This window comes from Eubalaena glacialis, chromosome 7 (genome assembly GCF_028564815.1).
Source record: "Eubalaena glacialis isolate mEubGla1 chromosome 7, mEubGla1.1.hap2.+ XY, whole genome shotgun sequence".
Taxonomy (NCBI): domain Eukaryota; kingdom Metazoa; phylum Chordata; class Mammalia; order Artiodactyla; family Balaenidae; genus Eubalaena; species Eubalaena glacialis.
In genome coordinates this window covers 4,667,861-4,689,790 of record NC_083722.1, presented here as the reverse complement: position 1 = coordinate 4,689,790, position 21,930 = coordinate 4,667,861, and the positions used below count along the sequence as shown (strand labels likewise).

The 21,930-nt window shown below is 46.4% G+C and overlaps 1 protein-coding gene across 1 annotated transcript in view; it reads right to left on the bottom strand.

The window, feature by feature from the left end:
- LY86 (lymphocyte antigen 86) overlaps positions 1-21,930 on the bottom strand; it is a 52,839-nt gene that overhangs the window by 3,723 nt on the left and 27,186 nt on the right. Inside the window, exons 2-4 of the mRNA XM_061194795.1 lie at positions 20,418-20,504; positions 18,699-18,827; positions 117-169 (exon numbers count right to left, since the gene is read on the bottom strand). Of these exons, the coding sequence (XP_061050778.1) occupies positions 117-169; positions 18,699-18,827; positions 20,418-20,504 (269 nt within the window). The remainder of the gene's footprint in view (positions 1-116; positions 170-18,698; positions 18,828-20,417; positions 20,505-21,930) is intronic.

Genomic DNA, 21,930 nt, shown 5'->3' with positions numbered 1-21,930 from the left:
CCTCCTCTGCTCTCCTCTCCCTGCCCCTTCCTCCTCCTTCTCTGCGTCTCCTTCTTTAAGAAACTGCTAGATACAATAATTAAGGAACAAAACAAAACAGAAAACCAAAACCTTACCTCAGGAATTTCAAATCCAGGATTATTGATAGGGCCGGCATAATAAATCTGCTCTGGAGAAACAGACAAAACACACATAAGGTCATTCAATCATTGAAAACAAAAACGATTTGCTCTATTATCTGTGCTTACTGTGCTCTGGGGATCCATTGATGAAGACGAAGGTCTCTGTCCAAACGTTGTTTATATTCTAATGAGGAGGCTGACGGTACATAAATCACTAAATGAGATAGCGTCCAGACTGTAAAAAGTGCTAGAAGGAGACACGCAGGTCATGGGAGGGAGGCAGATGGAGTGACGGTTAGGGGGCCAGGCTGGCCCTGGGATGCTCAAGGTTAAATCCTAAGACAACTTCTGATAACTGATTGACCTTGGATAGTTCTGATCTCTTTGGGCTCAGTTTCCTCATTTTTAAGATGGGTATAATAATGACAATAACAGAGCTGTGAGGAATGAAGAGAGTTAATCAACATAAAGCACTGATAACAATGTCTGGAAAGCACTCAATAAATATTTGCTAAAGTTACAAACTGGGAGATGCCATGTTTTGAGAAGGTGGTTGGTCTGGGAAGGCATCTCTAAGGAGATGATGGATGCATGATACGATCTCCCTGAGGGAGGAGAATGAGGCAATTATTATTATTATTATTATTTAAATTTTTAATTTTATGTTGGAGTATAGTTGATTAACAATGTTGTGTTAGTTTCAGGTGTACAGCTAAGTGATTCAGTTATACGTATACACGTATCTATTCTTTTTCAAATTCTTTTCCCATTTAGGTTATTACAGAATATTGAGCTGAGTTCCCTGAGCTATACAGTAGGTCCTTGTTGGTTATCTATTTTAAATATAGCAGTTATTTAAAGAGCTGGGGGAAGAGCACTGCAGCACCGCAGAATAAGGACAGAGGCCCTGATATGGAAAAGAGTTTGAGAATGTGGAAGGATGGAAGGCAGATGGATTTACCAAAGCAGAGTGAACACAAGGGTCCATGTTGAGAAGAGATTGGAAAGACTGAGGGGAGACAGATGTTCCAGGACCTTGAGGGCACAGTAAGGAGCCAGGTGGCAAAAAGTCAAGTGAAGATACTTAATCTATGCTTTGAAGAGATCATTCCGCTGTGTGGAGAGGCCTAGAGTGGAGGCTGTTTAGTGGCCAAGGAGAGTGATGGGTTGGTGAAGCGTGGTGGTAGGGGCGAGATGGAGAAAAACTAATGGAATCAGGATGGTATCGTGAGGGTTTAGGACTGAGCATCTGGGTAGACGGGGTACCATTCATTGAGATGAGGGAGGCTCAAGAAGAAGGAGTGAGTGTGTGAGTGTGTGTGTGTGTCTGTGTCTGTGTGTTAACTAAAGAGCCCTATTTCTGGGAGGTGGTTATTAAGGGTCCTTGAAAGCAGGTGGTCACATGAATCTGGAATTTGGGGGAAGAGGTCAGGGATAGAGCTAGGACCTATTGGAGTCAGGATGAGAATGAGACCTCCCCTAGGAAGATAGAATTAACAGGCAGGGAAGGGGGAAGGGCCAGGACCACTCCTGGGTCCCTCCAACATTCAGGAGTTAGGGAGAAGAGGGGAGGACAGCCAAGGAGACTAAGAAGGAATGACCAGGGAGTGGAGGGTAACCAGGGAGTGGGGGGGGGGCAGGCAGAGAAGCCAGGAGATGGATGGTTTTCAAAAAGGAGGGTACAGTCAACCATGTTGAATGCAGCTGAGAGGTTATGTAAGATAAGGACAGAAATGTGCAGTGGACTTGGCAACATGGAGGTCATTTGGTGACCTTGACAAGAACACTGGAGAAGTGAGAACAAACGCCCAAATGGGGTGAGTTGAAGACTGATACGGAGGTGAGAGAAGCAGAAAAAATGAATGAAAACTGGAGGAGGGTGTGGGTTAAGAGGGTCGTTTCTCTAAGATGGAGACACTGCACCAGATTTTTCGTTTGAAGTTAATGCTCTTGAGAGAGATTGAAGATGCAGAAGAGAGGAAATAATGGAAAGGATGAGTGTTTAAGAAGGTGGGAGGGGAGGGATTTGCCTCTGAGAGGAGCGCGAGGATTGCTCCCATATTTACAGGAGAGAAAACAGAGCAGAACAGGTTCAGACGCAGGCAGATTTGTATATTGGCCAGTGGACCAATGGTAGGCTCCTGTCTGGTTACTTCTGTTTCTTAGTGAAGGTCATGGGCAAAGAGGTGGAGGAAAGTGGGCGGTGCAGGCTGTGGTACATTGAGCAGCAAGAAGCTGGTTTCTAATAGTCGTTGTGGACAGTGGGGAAAAATTTACTTGAAAAACGGTAGGATTACTAGGCAGTGTTGCATTTGTTTGTTTGTTGTTTTTTGGGTTTTTTTTTTTGAGATTTGTGGCATAAATTTCAAGAGACTGCAGTCAGCCCAGATGTGAATTTTCTCAGCAACATTCAGTAGCTCTGATCAAGGGTAGAGGGGGTAGATGGTTGGGTTGGGGTCTTGCTGGACAAATGTAAGGAGAGGAAGGCAAGGCTGTTGGGAAGAGACGCAGGAAAGTTGATGATAACAGACCATGGAATCTGAGGAGGGTAAGGGAGACAATGAAGGCGGGAGGGGTTGATCGATAGTAAAATCTGTGGTGGAGCGGGCTGAATGGAGTTTCCATCCCTGCAATCCATGACCTAGAGTACGTGACCTGGAGGATGTAGTGAAGCCACAGGGAGGATGGCTTGACGACGAGATCTCAGAAATGGCACCCTTGCTGCAGTGACCACGTGCAGGGCTCACATGGGAGAGAGGGCTGAGGCGGAAAGGGGGGCGTGGGTGTTGGAGGTGAGGGGGTTCAGGGGCTGAGACATCATGGTGCTGGGTTCGTGTCAGTGTTGAATACTGAAACCTCAGACGGTGGCCATCTCCTCTGTGATTCCCCCAGCACCGTGCACTTGGCATACGACGAGCAGAGTGGCACAGACTCTGGGGCCAGACTATCCGGGCTGGGCTTGAATCTTGACTCTTTTTCTTGCCAAGTAAACGGATTACCTAGCATCTCTGTGCCTCAGTTTCCTTATCAGGAAATGGGGTGATAATAATATCCACCCCATATGTTGTGCACATTTAGTACACGTAAGACTCTTGTAACAGAGTTCGAAGAGGGACGGACACGTGGTAAACACTCAGCTAGGACTTGCCTAGTTCATCCACCAACCCACACTACCGGCGTCCAATTAAAAGAGGCCAGGCGCTATGCTAGGTGCTGATACCACAGTAGACAAGAATATTATGTGAACCATCTGAATCACTGAGCACCCAGAACTGTACTCATTTGTTTACAGGGCTGTTTCCTTCTCTGGTCAGGGCCTCCGTGTCTCCTGGTTTACACAGCTCCCTGTACACTGCGCAGAGCCTAACACACGGCGGGGGTGCAATATATGGTTAACGAATGAGGCCATCAAATGAGCAGACCCAGAACCAGGATGCGGTTTGCCCTCCAACTTCATTCCTGCTCCTGGTATTGTAATCCTCCTCCTGCTAGAAGGGTCCAGGCCTGGCACGTGCTGACAGAGAAGACAGGATTAAGGAAGGAGCCACTCAGAGCAGCCAATGTGGTGATGAGGGTGGAGGGATGGTGGGGGAGGATGCAGGAGGACAAACGCTTATCGGTTTATTGATGGCGTTGGGTACCGGGCTCTTTAATGGCACGGTGGTTTCCTGCCTCACTCAGCACCTCGTGCTTAACAGCTGCTCAGTGAGTATTTGGAGACAGACCAGACTCTCCCCAGTTAAGGGGCAGGGGCAGGGGCAGCGTGGCTGGTGCCAGAGCAGCTGCCCACGTGGAACCATATCAGGGGCATGAGGGCAACCCGAGACCTGAACTTCTACCAGAAGACCCGTGCTTAGCACAGCCTTTGGCTTCTGTTCAATGCCCACGTCCTACCCTTCCTTCCCACGGTCACTTCCTGGTACCTTGCAGGGGTGACACGCAAACCTGGTGGGTGGGAAGACATTCCTATTTCATTGCTCTAAATGTACTGATCCATTCATTGTTAAAAGGAAACATATTTGGTTGTGGATATAGGCAAGAGGTTTATTGGAAACTGCTGCTCTGTATGATGTGGTATGAGAAATAGAAATGTTGAGGTCCTGAATCATATCCTCAGGAATCTTCCAGTGTGACTGGGGAAGAGACAATGACTAGCTACAGAGTTAACTGTGTGAGGAGTGAGGAGAGGGTGTGGGCGGTGAACCTAAGAGAGCAGAGAGCTCAGAGGGGCTGCCGGGTTTCCTCCGCAGGGCTCGAGGGTCTACAGCCCCAGGGCATACCGTTCACGCTAGGATCCATGCTGCCCCTGGGGCTGTGCAGCACAGGGGCCCAGCTGCCAGTACGTGGTTTCTTTTTAGGACGTTATCTATTATCTCTTCCCTAGTGGACACGCTGACCCAAGTCAGGACAATCCGAGCAGAGGGTCGAAGAGACTCGGGACCCATCTACTCTGGGAAGAGATGCTTTGCTTCATTTCAATCTAGAGCTGTCCACTTGTAGCCTTCTCGCCGATTCTGTGACTCCTAGGTGGCCTTTCAAGAAAATCCCTTTGCTTTTGTTGGTTGGACTAGGATTTCCCTGCCTGCAGCTCAAGGACCATGGTTGCCAGGGGCATGAACCAGCTAAGATCCCTCACGCTGGCCCTCGGAGAATGGGACACAGCTGACCCCGGAGCAGGGTCCCAGGATGGGAGTGAGTGTGCCCGTGCATGTCAGGTCTGGTTGGATTCCCTCGGACACGTCTTGTACCCACTTCATACTTCTATTTAGTGTTCTAAGGTGACACAGTGCAAACTGCTTGACCCTGGAGGCTGACAGAACGGGTTCAGGGCCCAGCTCTCCTACTCACTAAGTGTTGATGGATGATTTGCTTAACTATCCTGCGACTCAGCTTCCGCACTTGCAAAATAGAAACAGGAACCCCTCACCTGCAGGGCATTGAGAGGCCTAGGAGCTTGTGTGTCAGCTCATGGAGAAGATTGGGGTCCCCAGTAAGGGTAGAGACAGCAGTTGTTCGTTGTACAATTATTCACTGGATGTGAAGGAGAGTGAGGTGTGACGGCTCGCGTAGGGGATGCTGAGAGACACACCAAGACTGGGTTTGGGAATCTTCTTCCCGAGCCCATGTGCACAGCTGCTAAGTTCTGCTGGTGTCTTTTTTTTTTTTTTAACTTCTGTTTTAAAAAATGGATGCGTGCTGCTCTTTGAAGAACACCAGTCGCACGATATCTAGCATTTTGTTTTGCTCATTTAATGCTCCAAGATTTGCTAATTTGTGCTTCACTATTAAGGTCCTTTCCTGGGGTGAGAAAGTGTCATGAACTAGATCTTCTTCACTTTACAGCTTCAACTGGAGCTTTTCTGGGGACCCACGAAGTTCCTGAGAGTTGCTGCAAGTAACTCATGAAACTATCTTTTTTTTTTAACCTGATGAAACAACACCTGAAATTAAATTCTCGCTCCTTCCTTTTTCAGATCATCTCTGATTCCGAGATTCCTTTAATTAACATCCTCACACTCCAATACAATAAAACGAGCCCCAGTATATCTGTACCCACTTCTTCCTTCCCTTCTTTTGGAATCGTGATCAGTTTTTAATGTGCAGTGAATTAAAGAACTTCACCCTTCTCCTTCTGAATACTTGAAGTCATTTCTGCCAATCAGCTTTTCTGGGGACCCAGATCTTTGTGTGGTTGGCACACAGTGTCTTTTTAGAGAGGAAATGGATTTTAAAATGTGGAAATTAAAGGTCCCAAAGAGTGTGGATCAGACTGATATGAGGCTGGGAGCTGCTCAGTAACCAGGGCAGATCCTGGCCTGGAAGGAAGTGCTTGTTGATTGTGTGGATTCCGTTAGATGGAACTCACCATTTCCCAGCCCTTGCTAGTATCTTATGGGAATTCCCTCAGGTCTTTCAAACTTATTACAAAAATGTCGTCAATATTTAAGCATCATTAAGGTCCTTGACAGTGTGAAAATACTTAGAGTTACAATTTATCAAAAATAGGCCAATTAGTATATTCAGAGCAAAGACTTTTTTACATGGATCCTTTATTCATTGACTCCCGTTTGACCCCCAGGGACTGGGGGGCAGTGTTGAGCCAGGAGGACACAGCCCACATCCTGCCGTCCAGTGAGTGGGCGGCGTCATGGGGTCTAGGAAGCATGAACAAGGGCTGCTGTGGGCAGTGGTCCCAGGATGGAGAGGGAGGTTCCAGTCGGACCAAGAGCCTGGTCTCTGGAGTGAGAGGGAGTGAGCGCTTTGCTCCGAGTAAACTCTACACTTGTCCTTCCTCTCTGCCTTTGGGCATTTCCTTAAAGGCACCAGATGCGGCCACTTGTGACCCACATCTTCAGCTCCCGAGCTCTGACCAGCCCCGCTTCCTTCGGTCTCCGACCCCAGAGGGTGTGTCAGCATCTCTGGTCCCACCGGGCAGTGCTGAGCTAGTTGCTGGGTAGGGCCCTCATTTAAATTAATAAAGAACCTGCCTGGGGTGGGGACACAGAGGAGTGTTCACTGCCTCTGGGGCGGATGCGGCTGTAGATTGAACCCCTGTGAGGCCCCAAAGCCTTGAGGTTCCATCAAGGTTTCAGTGGATTCCGGGCAGGTGTGGGCAGGTAGCCCCAGGCTAAGTCCAGGCCCAGATTTGATTTTTTGTATTATATATTTTTGGTGTGTCCTGATTGGTCAGCTTCTCTGTCTCCTGGGCCATGTAGCCTGTTACCCTCTAGAGCCTCGGCAGGTCCCCCCCGCGGGGAGGTCAGAGGAGGACTTCCAGGCTGTGAGCATGCCTGCACCATCTCAAGCGTGATCCTGCAGCTACACCGGTACAATAGAGCAGACGGGGCCACAGGGCATGTGAGTGGGAGCGGAGACTCCCGGTGTCCCGGGCCGCGTCCCTTAGCCCGCTGTGGAGTCACGGCGGCCCTGGTGGCAGCCACCACGCTCTCCGACATCCTCCCAGGTCAAGGGCTTCCCAGTTTCCTGCTGCTCAGCAGCCCATGGAGGGCGACCGGGCGGTGCAGGACCGTGTCCTCCAGAGGACGCCCTCAACCAGGGAGGATTGGAATCCGGGGATAAATGCCCGCAGCCTTCTGACCTTCAGAGGGATGATTCTGAGACACACATCTCGGTTCCCCAAGGGTCCAGCGGGCTGACCCTACTCCACGCTGGTAATCAGGTCCCTGACACATCGCTCCCTGGCTTTTCCTCCCGCCCCGAGTCCCTCTCACTCCTCTCTCACCCTGCTTCCTGACATCACTATGCAATAAACTACCCCCTGAGTCCTTGTCTCTGGCTTTGCTGTGGGCGGGGGAGGGACCCCAAACTGAGACGCTTCCTGGCAGAAGGTACACTTTTCCCAGTTTGTATGAAGGCCATGTAGGAGCTAAAGGTGGTCCTGGAAACCTGACTGCCAATGTATTTGGACCTGTTTCTGGTGATGGAGCCACGCAGCCTAGAATGTAAATCTGAAGCCCCTGGATCCTGTTCTCTGACTTTAGCCCCAAAGAACAGGAAGGAGGATGGATGCCCTGGATCGTCCCTGTGATGGCTCCAGCATCACCCTTCCAGAGAGGGCAGGGCGAAGAGAGAGGGACAAGGAGGTGACGACCGCAGCTGTGCCCAGAAGGGGGTGAGCGGGATGTGGGTGCGGCTGGGAGGGAGCCAGCAAGTCTGAGGGAAGAGGGAGCAGAGAAAGGAGGGGAGAGGCGCACGGCCAGCCTCTTGGGCTTTTTCCCCTTCATTCAGCTGGATGGAGTTGTATTGTCACTGAGTAGTGCACCCAGTGGTGTAGCCTGTAATATATAAAGTAAACTTTAAAAACCTGGAGTTGAAAGCTTTGGAATTCCTTGGCATGTCAGATGACCCTTTCGTTGGGAGGATCATTTCTGCTGCTACTGGGGGCTCAGTGGCTAGAACATAATCAGTTTCATCCCCAGCATATCACGAGATTGTTGACCCCTTTGGCTGCATGGAGGGTCAGCGTGTTCCAGGAATCGTAGCTTGTCCTTGTCAGAATCACAGTGGTACTTTGGAGCTCATGACTATCTAATCAGAGTTTGGGCTCCTACACGAGTCATCTTAGTTTTGCCCATGCTGACCACTTTGATTTCTTTCCCTGTCCATTCAAACAGGCTTGTGAGATCTTCTGTATGACCTTTTACTACTAGAGAAACCTACTGTTATTTATATTTGGAGACATTCACTGTGCACTTGCAATGGATCATTTATAAAACTCTAAAATGAGCATCCTTCCAGGGCTTACTCACTCATGGTCCTGCTATCCCACCTCTCCAGCCTTTCGGAGATGTGTTTGTTACCTTGCTCTTTTTACCCTGATATCACGCTGGCCTCTTCTCAGTGACAAACTCCTATAAGGACTTGTTGTCCGTCTTACTCCCTTTAGAGAAATTCCCACACATGGGTCTCGTCACTGACTTCTAGCCAAATGGTTTCTCCTCTGGGCAGGTGACATGGCAGGTGGGAGCTTTATGGGGTCTGGGAAAGGGCGACAAGAACAGCCCAATAAGGCAAACCTTTTCTGAGCAGTGACAGGATCCCCTAACTGAGAAACCCGTGTCTTGCCCCAGCTACATGAGCAGCTGTAGGATCTGTGAGGTTCTCAGAAGTGTCACTTCTAGGAGGACATTTTTCATTGAAAACATACAGAGTCTGAGTTTTCCTTGGATTATGCACAATTATCTGGCCTCTTCACACGGTCATGGTATGCAGAGGTCGGACAAGCTGTACTGGTTTTCCATTTGGAGATTGTACAGGCTACTAATGCCCTCCCCCCCGCCCCACCAAAGACGTCCATTTGCTAATTCCCAGCACCTGTAAATACTACCTTACAAGGCAAAAAGGACTTTGCTGATGCAATCATGTTAAGGATTTTGAGATGGGAGATTATCCTGGATTATCTGGGTGAGTCCAGTGCAACCATAAGGGTCTCATAAGAGGGAGGAGATCAGAGGGGGAAGGTGATGTGAGGATGAAGCAGAGAGGAGTGATGAGGCTACAAGCCAAGGAATGCCAGCTGCCTCTAGAAACTAAAAACGTCAAGGAAATGGATTTTCCCCCGAAGCCGTCAGAAGGGACACAGTTGTGCTGACCCTGATTTCAGACTTTGATGTCTAGAACTGTAAAAGAATACATTTGTGTTGCAAGTTACTGAGGTCGTGGTGACTTGTCACAGCAGCAGTAGGAAACTAGTACACTGATCGTGGACTCAGAGAGGGGCCAAGAGTGGTGGCTTGTTTGGATTTGGGGGTCCCAGCAAAGGGCCCTTTGGAACCATGACACCAGCATAATCTAGGATTTCAGCAAAAGAGAAGGTACCCGGGCCTATGGCTGGACTAGAGAGTGAAATTTCTAGCATAAATTCATACAGCTGAACTCAGGACAGATGGTTAAAAAAATTTAGAGCCATATAGAAACTACCAGGTCAGTGATGTTCAATATAACATTCGGCAAAGATGCGACTGCTGTATATCTGCAGTATTAAATATGGCAGCCGCTATCCACATGTGGCCATTAAGAGCTTGAAGTGTGGCTAGCATGGCTAAATTTTTAACTTAATTTAAATGTAAATGATTTAAATAGCCATCTGTGACTAGTGGCTACCATATTGGACAGTGCAGTTTTAGGTCAGCACTGTCTAATAGAAATACAATGTGAGCCACATTTGTAATTTGTATTTGAAAAAAAGGAAACAGAAACAAGTGAAATTAATTTAATAATTCATGTATATTAACCTGAATATTAAAAATATTATGATTTCAATATACAACCAATATAAAAGTATTGATGAGATATTTTAAATCCTTTTTGCATACTACTTTTTTGTACAAAGTCTTCAAAATCTGGTGTATACGCTACACTTAGAGCACATCTCACTTTGGACGGGCCACATTTCTGATGCTCAATAGCCACATGAGACTAGTGGCTACTGTACTGGACAGAGCTAATGATTAAGTCACGGATGGCCCAGGAGGTGAAATGATTTTCTCCAACTTCATTCCTCCTACAAGGGCTTTTTGTCTTTTCTGCCCAGGTTTCCTCTGTGAGATCTGTAACATCTGGCAGTAAGAAGGGAAGGGGGATTTAAATTTTTTTCCCTACCAAGCTATTTTTGGATTTCTGTGGATAAGCATTTACTATAACTCTCAAAATACAAATTGTGCATCAGTGGGCTGATTAGATTTCCAGAAATGGAAATGAAGAAGATGGTGGTGGGAGGAAAGAGAAGAGAAGAAATTGAGTTGATCTTCAGACACCTGTGGCGGCCACAGGAAAGAGCAGTGTGACTGTAAATGATGAAATAGACATCACAGAGTGTGGCCTTCCTCAGACTGGGGGGTCTCAGAGCTCTCAGGCTCTTTGTTACCAGCAACCCATGGGGTCCGAGTTTTGGAGTGATACAGGGGAGCTGGGAGTTGGCCTTCTCAACTAGCTTCTTAAATGATTATTACACGGAAGTGTAAGTCACTGAATCAGATTTATGAAAATTCCACAACAGGCCGAGAATTTGTAAAGGATCCCATATTGTCTTAGAGAATTAAAAATTCTTTGGTCCTAGGTCATCATTAGCCTCAATATTCTGGGCTCAACAAAAATAAAGAATTGATGGATTTCAAAGGACAAGTTCAACACATTCTTGGCTCATTTACAAAAAGGCTTGAATTAGAAGATGGAGGGAAAGCTCCCAGGGCTACAGGATTCCTTAACAGGCAATATGTTTTCTTTCTTTTTTCTCACTTTCTTTCTTTCTTTCCTCCTTTCTTTCTTTCTTTCTTCCTTCCTTCCTTCCTTTCTTTCTTTTTCTCTTTCTTTTTCTTTCTTTCTTTCTTTCTTTCTTTCTTTCTTTCTTTCTTTCTTTCTTTCTTTCTTTCTTTCTTTCTTTCTTTCTTTCTTTCTTTCTTTCTTTCTTTCTTTCTTTCTTTCTTTCTTCCTTCCTTCCTTCCTTCCTTCCTTCCTTCCTTCCTTCCTTCCTTCCTTCCTTCCTTTCTTTCTTTCTTTTTCTTTCTTTCTTTCTTCTCTCAGTAAAAAAAGTCCTTTTTTTTTTTCCCACTTGGTCATTGCTGGTACCCTCTCTAGGGTGACCATTGTTTCTATTGTTTCGTTTTGTTTTTGGCAGTTCAAGGGTGGGCATTTTCTGCCAATACAATAATAAACCACTGTTTTTGTTGATTCTCCATGAATTTGCAGCAGCAACCGCTGCCTGATCATAACAAACAGGAAATCCACAGCTACCTGAAGTATGCAGACAAAGAATAAAACATGAAGAGAAGAAAGGCTGAAGGCTAAATTGCTGGTGCTTCAAATTTCCAATTCCATGAGAAATGCAGACAGGACTCTCTCCCCAGAGGCGAAAGGGGGCTGCGTAGGCTCTGCTTTGTCAGCCACCAGAGAATACATAGCTTGGACCAAAGTCAGGCTCCTGCTACCTCTGAGGAAAAAGGTCCTAAACTTCTAAGCCTCCAAGGCTCTGCTGCCTCGCCAGGCCTTGTTAAAATGCAGACTTCCACTCTGAGAATGATGACTTCAGGGGCTCAGAGCCCTTGCTTGAGAAATCCCTCATCAGCTGCAGGAAGTCGCTGCCATTTATCACTTACTGAGTGCATCCTGTATGCCAGACTCTATTCTAAGGGCTTTGTATATATTGTCCAATTTTATCCTTACAACAATCCCATGAAGTCACTTGTACCTCCTTGTTGTCAGATGCAGAAACCAAGGCTCAGGGTAATTTTGCCTGAGGTCACGTAACCATAAGGGACAGTAAAGGTTCGGCACTATGTAAGTCTGGCTTCCAACTTTGTGCTTATTTGTAACCAGGCTAGTGGTTCCCAAGGTGTGGTCCCTAGACCAGCATCATCAACCTCTTCTGGGGACTTGGCAAATTCTCAGGCTCCTCCCCGGAAGTGCTGAAGGGGACACTGGGGGTGGGCCCAGCAAGTTGTGGTTGAAGAAATCCTCCAAGTGACCCTGAGGCAGGTTCGAGTTTGAGAACCACTGGACCGGGCTCAGCTGCCCGCTCTCCAGTGGTGAGGCAGGCAGCAGAAAATTCTTAGAAAATAATATTGGTTTTGGCAGCATGCTGCCTGCAGCTCTAACATGACAGTGAGGATGATGACGGCAGAGAACCTGTGTGATTCCCAGGTGGCAGAGGACCATCACTCCCTCCAGGGGTCTGTTGACTCATCCAGAGGAAATGGAACAAAGACACACGCGTTCCCACATAGGCCACACTGTCATCTGGGCTATGACCAGTGGTGGGTGAAGGACAGGCCCAGAAGCTGGGATGGGGAGAGACTGAGGAAAAAATCCCAAGGACCAGCAGAGCAGAAAGCCTGAAGCAAAGCAACTTGGAGAAGCAAGAGGTCTACAACGGCCCAGAAATCAAAGATGAGCAAACAGGCAGGCGATGCTACCCCAGAGGAGATGTATTCCTAAACTGAGGCCTCAGGTAAAGCCACTTATCCCCCTTCTTTTAGAGCAGAAATCAGTGACCGAGTTCCTGGGGCCTGCATTTATTAATAACGTGGGCCGTGAATGCAAAACAGTTGAAAACTGAGGCCCGAGGTAAGGCTGCGGTGTGCTTGACAGAGGCTTTTGGGCCACTGGCATAGATAAACGGTGGACCTTCTTCTAGGTAGCACTTGCCTGGAAAGTGTTTCTTCCTGTTGTCTCCTATAGGTGCAAGGTATGAGGCATTTTGCAGAAAGCGTTTGTGGGAATTTTTCCAAATCTAAGCAATTTCCAAATTTCTTCCATTTCTTAGACCCGAGAAAAGGAGCACTTAGAGACAGCAAGGGCAATGGAACTCTAGCTGATGAAATGTGAATTGCTGATCTAGACAGAGCTGTTAGGACTGAACTCTGTATAGTTACGGTCAGATTGAGAAGCCTCTGCAACTGATGGTCTCAGGCGATGGCCGGGCTCACGTGCTCAGCGTGAACCAGGACAGACAAGAAATGCCCAGGTTTACAAGAGGGAGAGAGGACAGGTGGCTGGCAAGAGCGCCCACTAAGATTTCACCTTCATCTATTCATAGGTGTGAAATCAGTGAGATTTGCAACAGCATCCCTTAGCTGCTGTCAGGGATAGTATCTGCCTTGCGGGCAATGTCATGTCAGACCTGAAAAACTGTTCTCAGGGGATCTTCTCTGCTGTATATTGAAATTCATCTAATTATGATGTATTGCCCACTTTGGACAAACACTGAACGTAGGTAAGTTTGGATTTACACAAAAGATAAACTAGGGAGCAATTATTTCTTGACTCATCAGCTTGCAAAACGTGTCGCTGTCATATTTATTTTAATTCCAAGCTTTCCCGATGCATTTAAAATTAAGTCCACAACTAATGTTTGCCTGTAGCCTATATATTGCATGAAGCGAGGTATGTCAATATCTGTTGTGTGTATTTCATAATAGATTTTTGTTCCTTCTGGAAAGCGGTTGTTGCACATATACAGGGATGGGTGCACCATGCGTCAGCAGTTCTCACGGGACTGCTGTCTTCTCTGGGATTCTGACACATGTATGACGTCAAGTCCTCTCATCATGTTTCCTCCATGTCAGTCACAGCTGTCAAGTGTCAAAGAAGAGCCCTTACCCTGCAGGTCTCCTAGTTTATGATCTTACATATCCTGTGCGTACGTGTGCACACACGCAGACACACACTATCTAACCACATGGAGATTCTACCGGCATTACTCTTACAACTTGAGTATTAAGAAGTTTACTGCAGCTTCCCTCCTCAGGGTTAGTAATTAGGTGTGGTCTCTAGGGACATTCAATTTAATCCCAATTCAGTCGTAAACACTGATGGGGCCAGTTTGAAAGCATCAAGATCAAGCAAAGCAAATGGATCTATATGACCTGATGCCAGGAGGAGAGAAAGGAAGAGGGGAGCATTGACAGAGTAGGAAGTAAAACAGGGGCCGATTTTGGTTCCTGCTCAATGAACCCACAGCCAGTAAAGGGGGCTGTGGGAACATAGGGAAAGAGTACAGAATGGATACTAGATGATCCAACACTTTGATTCAGATTCTGTGTAACTCCAAATATCATTGAGTGTTAAGTAGATTATGATTCTTTTTTGAAAACTCTTATTTACTATCCAGAGGGGAGAGAATTCATCCTCTCTAGTCTTTCCTACAAAGATCAACTAATATTTAAAAGAGCAACCTTGTAAGTTTATTATAATAACAAAAGAGATTTCCAAAAAGATGAAAATAAAGATCTGCAGTGCCACCATTTAGAGGTAATCATGATTAACACCTAAGTGTATACTATTTCAGAGTTTTTTGGTGTATACGCTTACATACATTTTAATAAAAGCAAAATCCAGTAGTGGGTACTCTTTTATAGCAGTTTCTTTGTCACTTAACAATATTCTTATGAGTATCTTTTTATGTAACTTAATAATCTCCTACAACATCATTTAAAAGCACAGCAGATGGTACCTTTGTTTGGCTGAAAAAATGGCTGAATTCAGCCAATTCCCTATAATTGGACATATAGGCTGTTTCCCCCAAATTATCCATCACACCCTAAATGGGAACGTCAAAAGAGCATCATTGGCTCTTTGAATCCCATGTGCTTTTGCCTTGGAGCTAACTGAGGAAGATGCAGAAGAAAAGGAAACAGCATTTTATTCACACAGTCTTACTAAGCCTGACCCATTCTGTAGTGTTATCTGGCTTGGGGAACAGCCTGCTGGGTGCAGAGGAATGCATCGTAATGCCGTGGAAACATCACACAACTCAACTGCGGCTGACACCGTACGTAATGTGTGGCCTGTGGTGGACAGCAAGTCTTCTCACCGCTCTGCTGAGAAGGACCTGCAACCCCGGAGGCACTCAGCTTTCTCCTTAACGCGGCACCAGCCACCACCGGTGTTTGAGCTTGAATTGACTTCACTTCTCATCGGTGCCGTTTTTCCCCCTTTTCTAATCACTTCTTTTCAATAGAATCATTCCTGCAGTAGGTTTGTGGGTGGGTTAAAAAAATGTAATAACCCAAGAAGCCTCTGAATGTAAGATTTTACTCTTTCCTGGCTTATGTAATTTACATAAGCATTTGTTTATGCAGCATTTGGGTACCACTTTTCTGATCGTTTTATACTACTTGAAATTTCCTGGCAATTCCCCAAGTTCGGCTCTCAGCCCACCTGTGCAATTATTAACCCCACAGCAAGAAAGCCAGTAAATGGCTGCAGGGCTGCCCAGTGTTCAGATAAGATAAACACCAGCCTTTCAAGCTGCTGAACTGAATTGGACTACCTCAGTTTCGGGGAATAATATCTCTTCTGTTTTATTAAACTTATTAAAACCATTCACGGAGGAAAGAATAGTTCAGTTTTCTTAAACTTGGAGGACCAAGATATTTACTAGGGTTTGATGTGCTTTTTGTCTGTGGCCTGCATAAACGTCGTCAGATGGTCACTTCTGAAGTGGGCTGGTAAACTTGCATTTAACCCATCGTATGCAAATTTAATTATTTATTGCATCTTTAGTCGGTGCCAGGCTCTCTTTGTCAGGTCTGCAGAGATAGAAAGGAGCAAGAAAGATTCCCCCTTCCTTCAGGGAGTTCACAGTTTGAGGTGTCTGCCTTCAAGGAAGACTCACACGCACACACACTATATAGTATAATTTCAGCTGAGATAAGTAGGAATGTGATACTCCAGGAGGATCCAGAGGGAGCATTTCACCAGGCTGGGGGCTGGAGGAAGGTTTCCCAGAGGAGGTGATCCGTGAGTTAGGTCTGGGCAGAAGACAAAGGGGGAACAGATATTCGAGGCTAAGGGGACCATCAGAACAACGTCATGTGAGTGAAAACACAGGGTGTGGTCGGACAGTGGCAAATGACTTATGATAAAGCTGGTGCTAAGGGTGCATCCTCGTGGGGCAGGATGTGTCTAGAAACAGGCTAGAGTCAAATGTGTGATGAACTTTGGTCACTAAAGAACTTAGACTTTGTTCTGTAGAGATGGGGACTCTTGGAGTCTTTTGGGAAGAGGGGAGACATGAACAGATCGGTACTTGAGAAGACTATGCTGGTGGCAGTAGGGAGAGAGGGAAACCAATTAGAAGCCATTTCCGTCGTCCAGGAGGGAGATGGGGAGACTTTATCCAGGGAGTAGAAGGAAGGAGGAGTGAAGGACAGCCCAGTATGTGTCCTTTTTACTAAGCTGGCGGTACTTCCAAGCATACCACTATGCCAGTATGCTTGGAAGAATGCATACCGTACATTTGGGTTCCAGAATACTTATTTGGGAGAAACACTGGAAAGATAAGCCAAAGATGGGAGATAAGACAGTAGATGCCGGCTAGAGGTAGCAGCTTATGAAGATGTCAATCTTTCTCGGGGGGGTTATTATTTAGTTATCAGTTCAAGATGCTTTGAGGTCCTCCAAAACATTCTGTAAAATCAGGAATGCTTGCAGACCATCAGCATTTTATGCTATATTATATATAGCTTCTAACTGGCTTTCAAAGAACCTAAGGCAATCAGGAAAGTAATTCTGTATTAAATTTCCCAGATTGCCCTGTTCCAACAGGTTGAATCCATTGGGAATGACCTCTACCTATCCAGTTTCCTTGGCATTTTATACCTCTTTAATGCAACTTGGAAGAGTTGTCTTGTGAATCTCCAATCCCTTCAGACCATCATGAATGTCTTTGAAGGCAGAAACTATTTTTGGTTCATCTTCAGGTTCCCCAAAGTGCTTGGCACGGAGTAGGGACTTAGTGTTGAAGGAAGGAAGGAAGGAGGGAAGGAAGGAAGGAAGGAAGGAAGGAAGGAAGGAAGTGGGAAAGAGACTGACTGTAGGGTGAGGAGTTTGGTACAGGCATGGCCGAGGGTAGGTAGAAAAAGTTAAATTGGGGCCAACTCATGAAGAGTTCACCGTGCTGGGGAAATACATCAATGCACCCGATTAATCAGAAATATTTCCAGTAAGTTGAGAAAGGAAAACTGACTAATCATTCTTTGGTAGGTTAGTTAAGAATTTTAAAATGTCCTGATTCGAAACAAAGTCAGATCACTGGCCAGAAAGAGTTCTTAAGTAATAATTTTAAATAAACTCCTGGTCAAAAGGCACATTCATACATTTCATTGTTTGTTCTTTTGCTCATTCATTCCTTAGAAGCCAAGATTATGGCTCTGGAGCCAGCCTGCCCAGCTTGAAGCCATGGGTCCCTCACCAGCTCTGTGACGGCACAAGGTCCTAAAACTCTCTGTGCCTTGTTTTCTGCATCTGTAGAGTATTAATAATACTATTGAGGTGGGGTGGGGTAGGAAGTAAATGACTCACTGGATGAAAAGCTCTTAGAACAGTGTGTGGTACCAGTGCTTAATATTGCATTAGCTATTTCACTCTGTACGTGTGCTGTCCTTAGCACTCCCTATGTGTCAGCACATTCAATAACCTGGGGATAAGAAGATGGAGATGATAGCATCCCAGCCACAGGAAGTCTATTGGAGATGACAAATGCGAGTGAGCAATTAGAGGCCAACATGGCAGGTGCTAGAATTGAGTCATGAGTCCCACACTTCGGGGAGCAGAGAGGAGGGTGGGGAGGGAGGGCAGAGCTGAGGCTTGTCATCTGCACATCACAGCCAGGTCCACCCTGCTTCTTCCAGCCTGCACGCCCTTAAATTCCCCCATTTTCCTGCACAAACCTCCCTCGTCTGCATCCCTTAGGATGGGAAGGGGACCCCAATTCTTCTCGATGGTTTGTTCAGAAAGCATAACTGGGTGTTTTCTCTCTAGTTTGCGTGAATGTGGAAATAGAGAAGCAGGCGTCTGTGGGCTGTGGGATTAAGGGTCTGCTCCCCCTTGGCCGACGGAGACGGGAAGGAGGCCCTGGGAAGGGGGGTGAGAGCAGCTTCTGGGGAAGGTCAGTCACAAGTCAGACCCAAGTTTTAGTTAAATACGCAGAGGCATCTCAGGGCCTCAGTGAAGATGGTGGTGAGGGCAAGGAGGACGTGGCGGGGGACAGGCCAGAGTGGGGTACGAATAGCAGAGGGTTGAGGGTTGGTGAATTGGAGAAAGAGGAGATAATACAGTGGGTTTCATGCTTCTATTCAATATATTTTGAGTCAAGATACCTAATGTCCCTATTGGCCATTGACTCAAAGGGAACGACCACAGTTCAACAGTGACATTTGGAAAGCTTCATTTTATCCTGCCAGCGTATATCGAGGAGACCCCGCCACTAAAGGGACCACTGACGAAAAGCCTGGAAACACTGAATCTCAGTGGATTTAGGGAAGCTACTGGTTCTTTCTGTCGCTAGTCATTTTTCACAAGGTGCCACCACTAACGGTAACAAGTTTCTCTTTGTAAACACCCGATGGGCACATTTCATTTGATGTTCACACTCCCCCGGAAGGCAGGCCCTGTGGGATGGGCCGTGTGGTCATTTTTATACAACACGTGATGATACGTGAGGTGAAGCTCGTCCACAGGTGAGGGGGGAAAGCCAGACGCCGGCCTGGGTGTCCTGACCTCGGCCGCAAGCTCCTGTCTACCTCCCTCTGGGCCATCAGCCAGCCAGACACCTACCTCCTTTCCTTCTTCCGCAGAAAGAAAACTTGGGTAGGTCCGCTTCACAGATGGGGTAGGAGAAGTTCAGAATGGACAGTCCTTTACTGAAGAGAGCGATGTCCAGAAAGAGCTCCTCGACGTCCTCCCCTGAAGGGAAAGGGAGGACCAGCTTTCCTGTTAGTGTGGGTTTTGCTGTGCATCAAAATTCAAAATTCATAAAAGCATGAGCCGAAGGACCTTTCTTTTCCAGAAGTCTGCGCTGTATGGGGAACAGTTTTCTTTTTTGGTAAAACAGCATTTGGGCAATGCTACTGGGACAGCCCTGGGGATGAAACACGGCCCTTTCACGAACTTCACCTGCTTAGAGCAGGTAGTTGACCTGCTTCCCTGGCCTGATGCCATGGCCCCTGAATGTGGCGGCCGGGGGCCTGGCTTCCACAGCTTCTCAGCTACGTAGTCCCAGGTGCCTCCCCTGAGAACAGTGGGCTGTGGTCCAGCCTGCCTACCCTCACCGCTGATGCCAGGCAGACATTGTCCCGTTGTCACACAGGAAGCTTCCGGCTGCTCTGCAGAGCTGGCTCCCGACTTTCTGCCTTTTCCTCCATCCCTCCCTTCTATGTTTCACTCACTCTTCCTTCTATTCCTCTTTCCTCTCTGTCTCTCCCTAAATCATCCATGGAGCTGCTGGTATAGAGCCCAGATGCTGTGCAGGGTCTGGAAATATGAAGATGCATGAGAGTTCTTGGCCTCCGGAATGTTTCCTCCATTTCTCTGGAGTGATCCCACATGCTCAGTTTATTAACTCCTTCTGCACTGGGTTTTTTTTTTTTTAAACATCTTTATTGGAGTATAATTGCTTTACAATGGTGTGTTAGTTTCTGCTTTATAACAAAGTGAATCAGTTATACATATACATATGTTCCCATATCTCTTCCCTCTTGCATCTCCCTCCCTCCCACCCTCCCTATCCCACCCCTCTAGGTGGTCACAAAGCACCGAGCTGATCTCCCTGTGCTATGCGGTTGCTTCCCACTAGCGATCTATTTTACGTTTGGTAGTGTATATATGTCCATGCCACTCTCTCACTCTGTCCCGGCTTACCCTTCCCCCTCCCCATATCGTCACGTCCATTCTCTAGTAGGTCTGCTCTGGTTTTGATGAATCTGTGTTAGAAAGGAGATACACTAGCAGCTATAGCAATGTAATGACCAACTGTAATGACACGACCACGTAAAAATAAACAATCAGAAAGCGTTCTGGCTCATTGATTGGGGTGGAGGGAGAAGATATTCCATGTCTTTGCCTGTGTCAAGGTTTAAGAACTTATAAGAGCTATTTGGGGAATGAAATAATGCAAAGATAAACCATGCTGCTGGTACCAGACTTGTTTGTGGCTGAGATAACTAAGCAAAAAAGGTCTCTCTTAAGCAGACATCAATATTTAGGCTCAAAATATTTTCTTTATTTTGCTGGATATACTGATTCCAGGTGCTTGCAATATCCAAATGAGTGCCTAGGGTCTTTTTGGTACAAAAGCACAGCATTAAATGAGAGTTCTGCTCTACCTGGATATTACCCAGAGAGAGAAATGGAAACGAAAATGGAAATAGAGTTAATTCCAGAGAGTGATGGGGTGCAGTGGTTTAGCCAGCCACTGCAGTAAATACGAGCAATTGGGTGTCCGGGCCACAAAGAGGTTGTGGAATGTTTTATATTATGTCAATAATTTTTACTTACTCAGAATGATTCCAAATCTGATGTTGAGATTTGGTTTTAATTGTTTGGGACATTGGTCAACAGAAAAGCCAAAATCTTGTAATGCGTCTGCCAAGAAGAAAACAACGGGTTAGGTGTGAGGACACTGCATATTCAAAATGCACAGCAATTCTTTTTTTTAAAAAAATTATTATTATTAATTAATTTATTTTAAACATCTTTATTGTAGTATAATTGCTTTACAACGGTGTGTTAGTTTCTGCTTTATAACAAAGAGAGTCAGCTATACGTATACATATATCCCCATATCCCCTCCCTCTTGCGTCTCCCTCCCACCTTCCCTATCCCACCCCTCTGGGTGGTCACAAACCACCGAGCTGATCTCCCTGTGCTATGCGGCTGCTTCCCACTAGCTATCTATTTTACATTTGGTAGTGTATATATGTCCATGCCACTCTCTCACTTCGTCCCAGCTTACTCTTCCCCCTCCCCGTGTCCTCAATACCTGTTTTATTCCTTCCTTCCTCCCTTCCTTCCTTCCTGTATCCGAGATACTTTTTAAAGTGTACAAGCACGTATGACTTTGTACTTTGTTCTTTGACTTGTCCCACAATAATTAACCTAAACACAGAGCTCCTAAAGGCAAGAGCCAGTGTTTGTTTTGTTTGTATTGTTTTGCTTTCCATGTCCTCTTCCTCTATGTTTCCCACTGGGCCCCAGAGAGGACTACTGATTTTAACTGAGAGTCTATGTTATGTGAGACACTGAACTGTGCACTTTATGAGTTATCGACTTAAGTCTTCAGACTCCCCAGTGCCTAGCACAGAGCCTTGCAGTCGGACACATAGTAAGCACTCCATAAATGCACACATGAGTGGATGAATGGGCCATGTATTAAGCTACTTCAGCTTCAAATCCAGCCTTCAGGGCTCTGCTGTGTGAAGCTGGGGGCTCTCTTCAATCACGTTTCTCCTTTGCCACCTGCCAGAGATGTGCCAGAGGTCAGACTGGGGCTGAACGGGAGAAGGACTTGCTTCTTCTTACATGCTTGCTGATGCTTGAGTGTGTCACCCGGCGATGGCCTATCACCCTGGCAGTGGTAATTTGTTCCAGTGTCCAGCTCTCTCTCTCTTTTTTTTTTTTTTTTTTACTTTATACTACACTTTATTTATTTTGCCTTATTTTTTTTTTAATTGGAGTTTTGCACCTTCTTGGAATCAGCTGAGGCTCAGCTCTACTGGCTCCAAACTTCTGTGATGATGCTGCCTCAGAGGCCATCACCCCTTCCCCAGCTGGCAGCGTCTCAGCTCCCCAGGCCCTTCTTTCAAGCTTCCAGGTTCTAACAACCCTAACCTCTGTCCTCTGCTCATAGCCTTCTGGGTGTAGCTGCTTCCTCACTGCTTCCTTCTGCTTTTCTGGTTCTCTAACAACTGCTTAACCAACACTCTGTGTTAAATGTTCTCTGTTGAAATAACTGACAGGGTCTCTGAATTCCTGACCAGACCTAGACTGATAGAATGAATGACAATCTTGA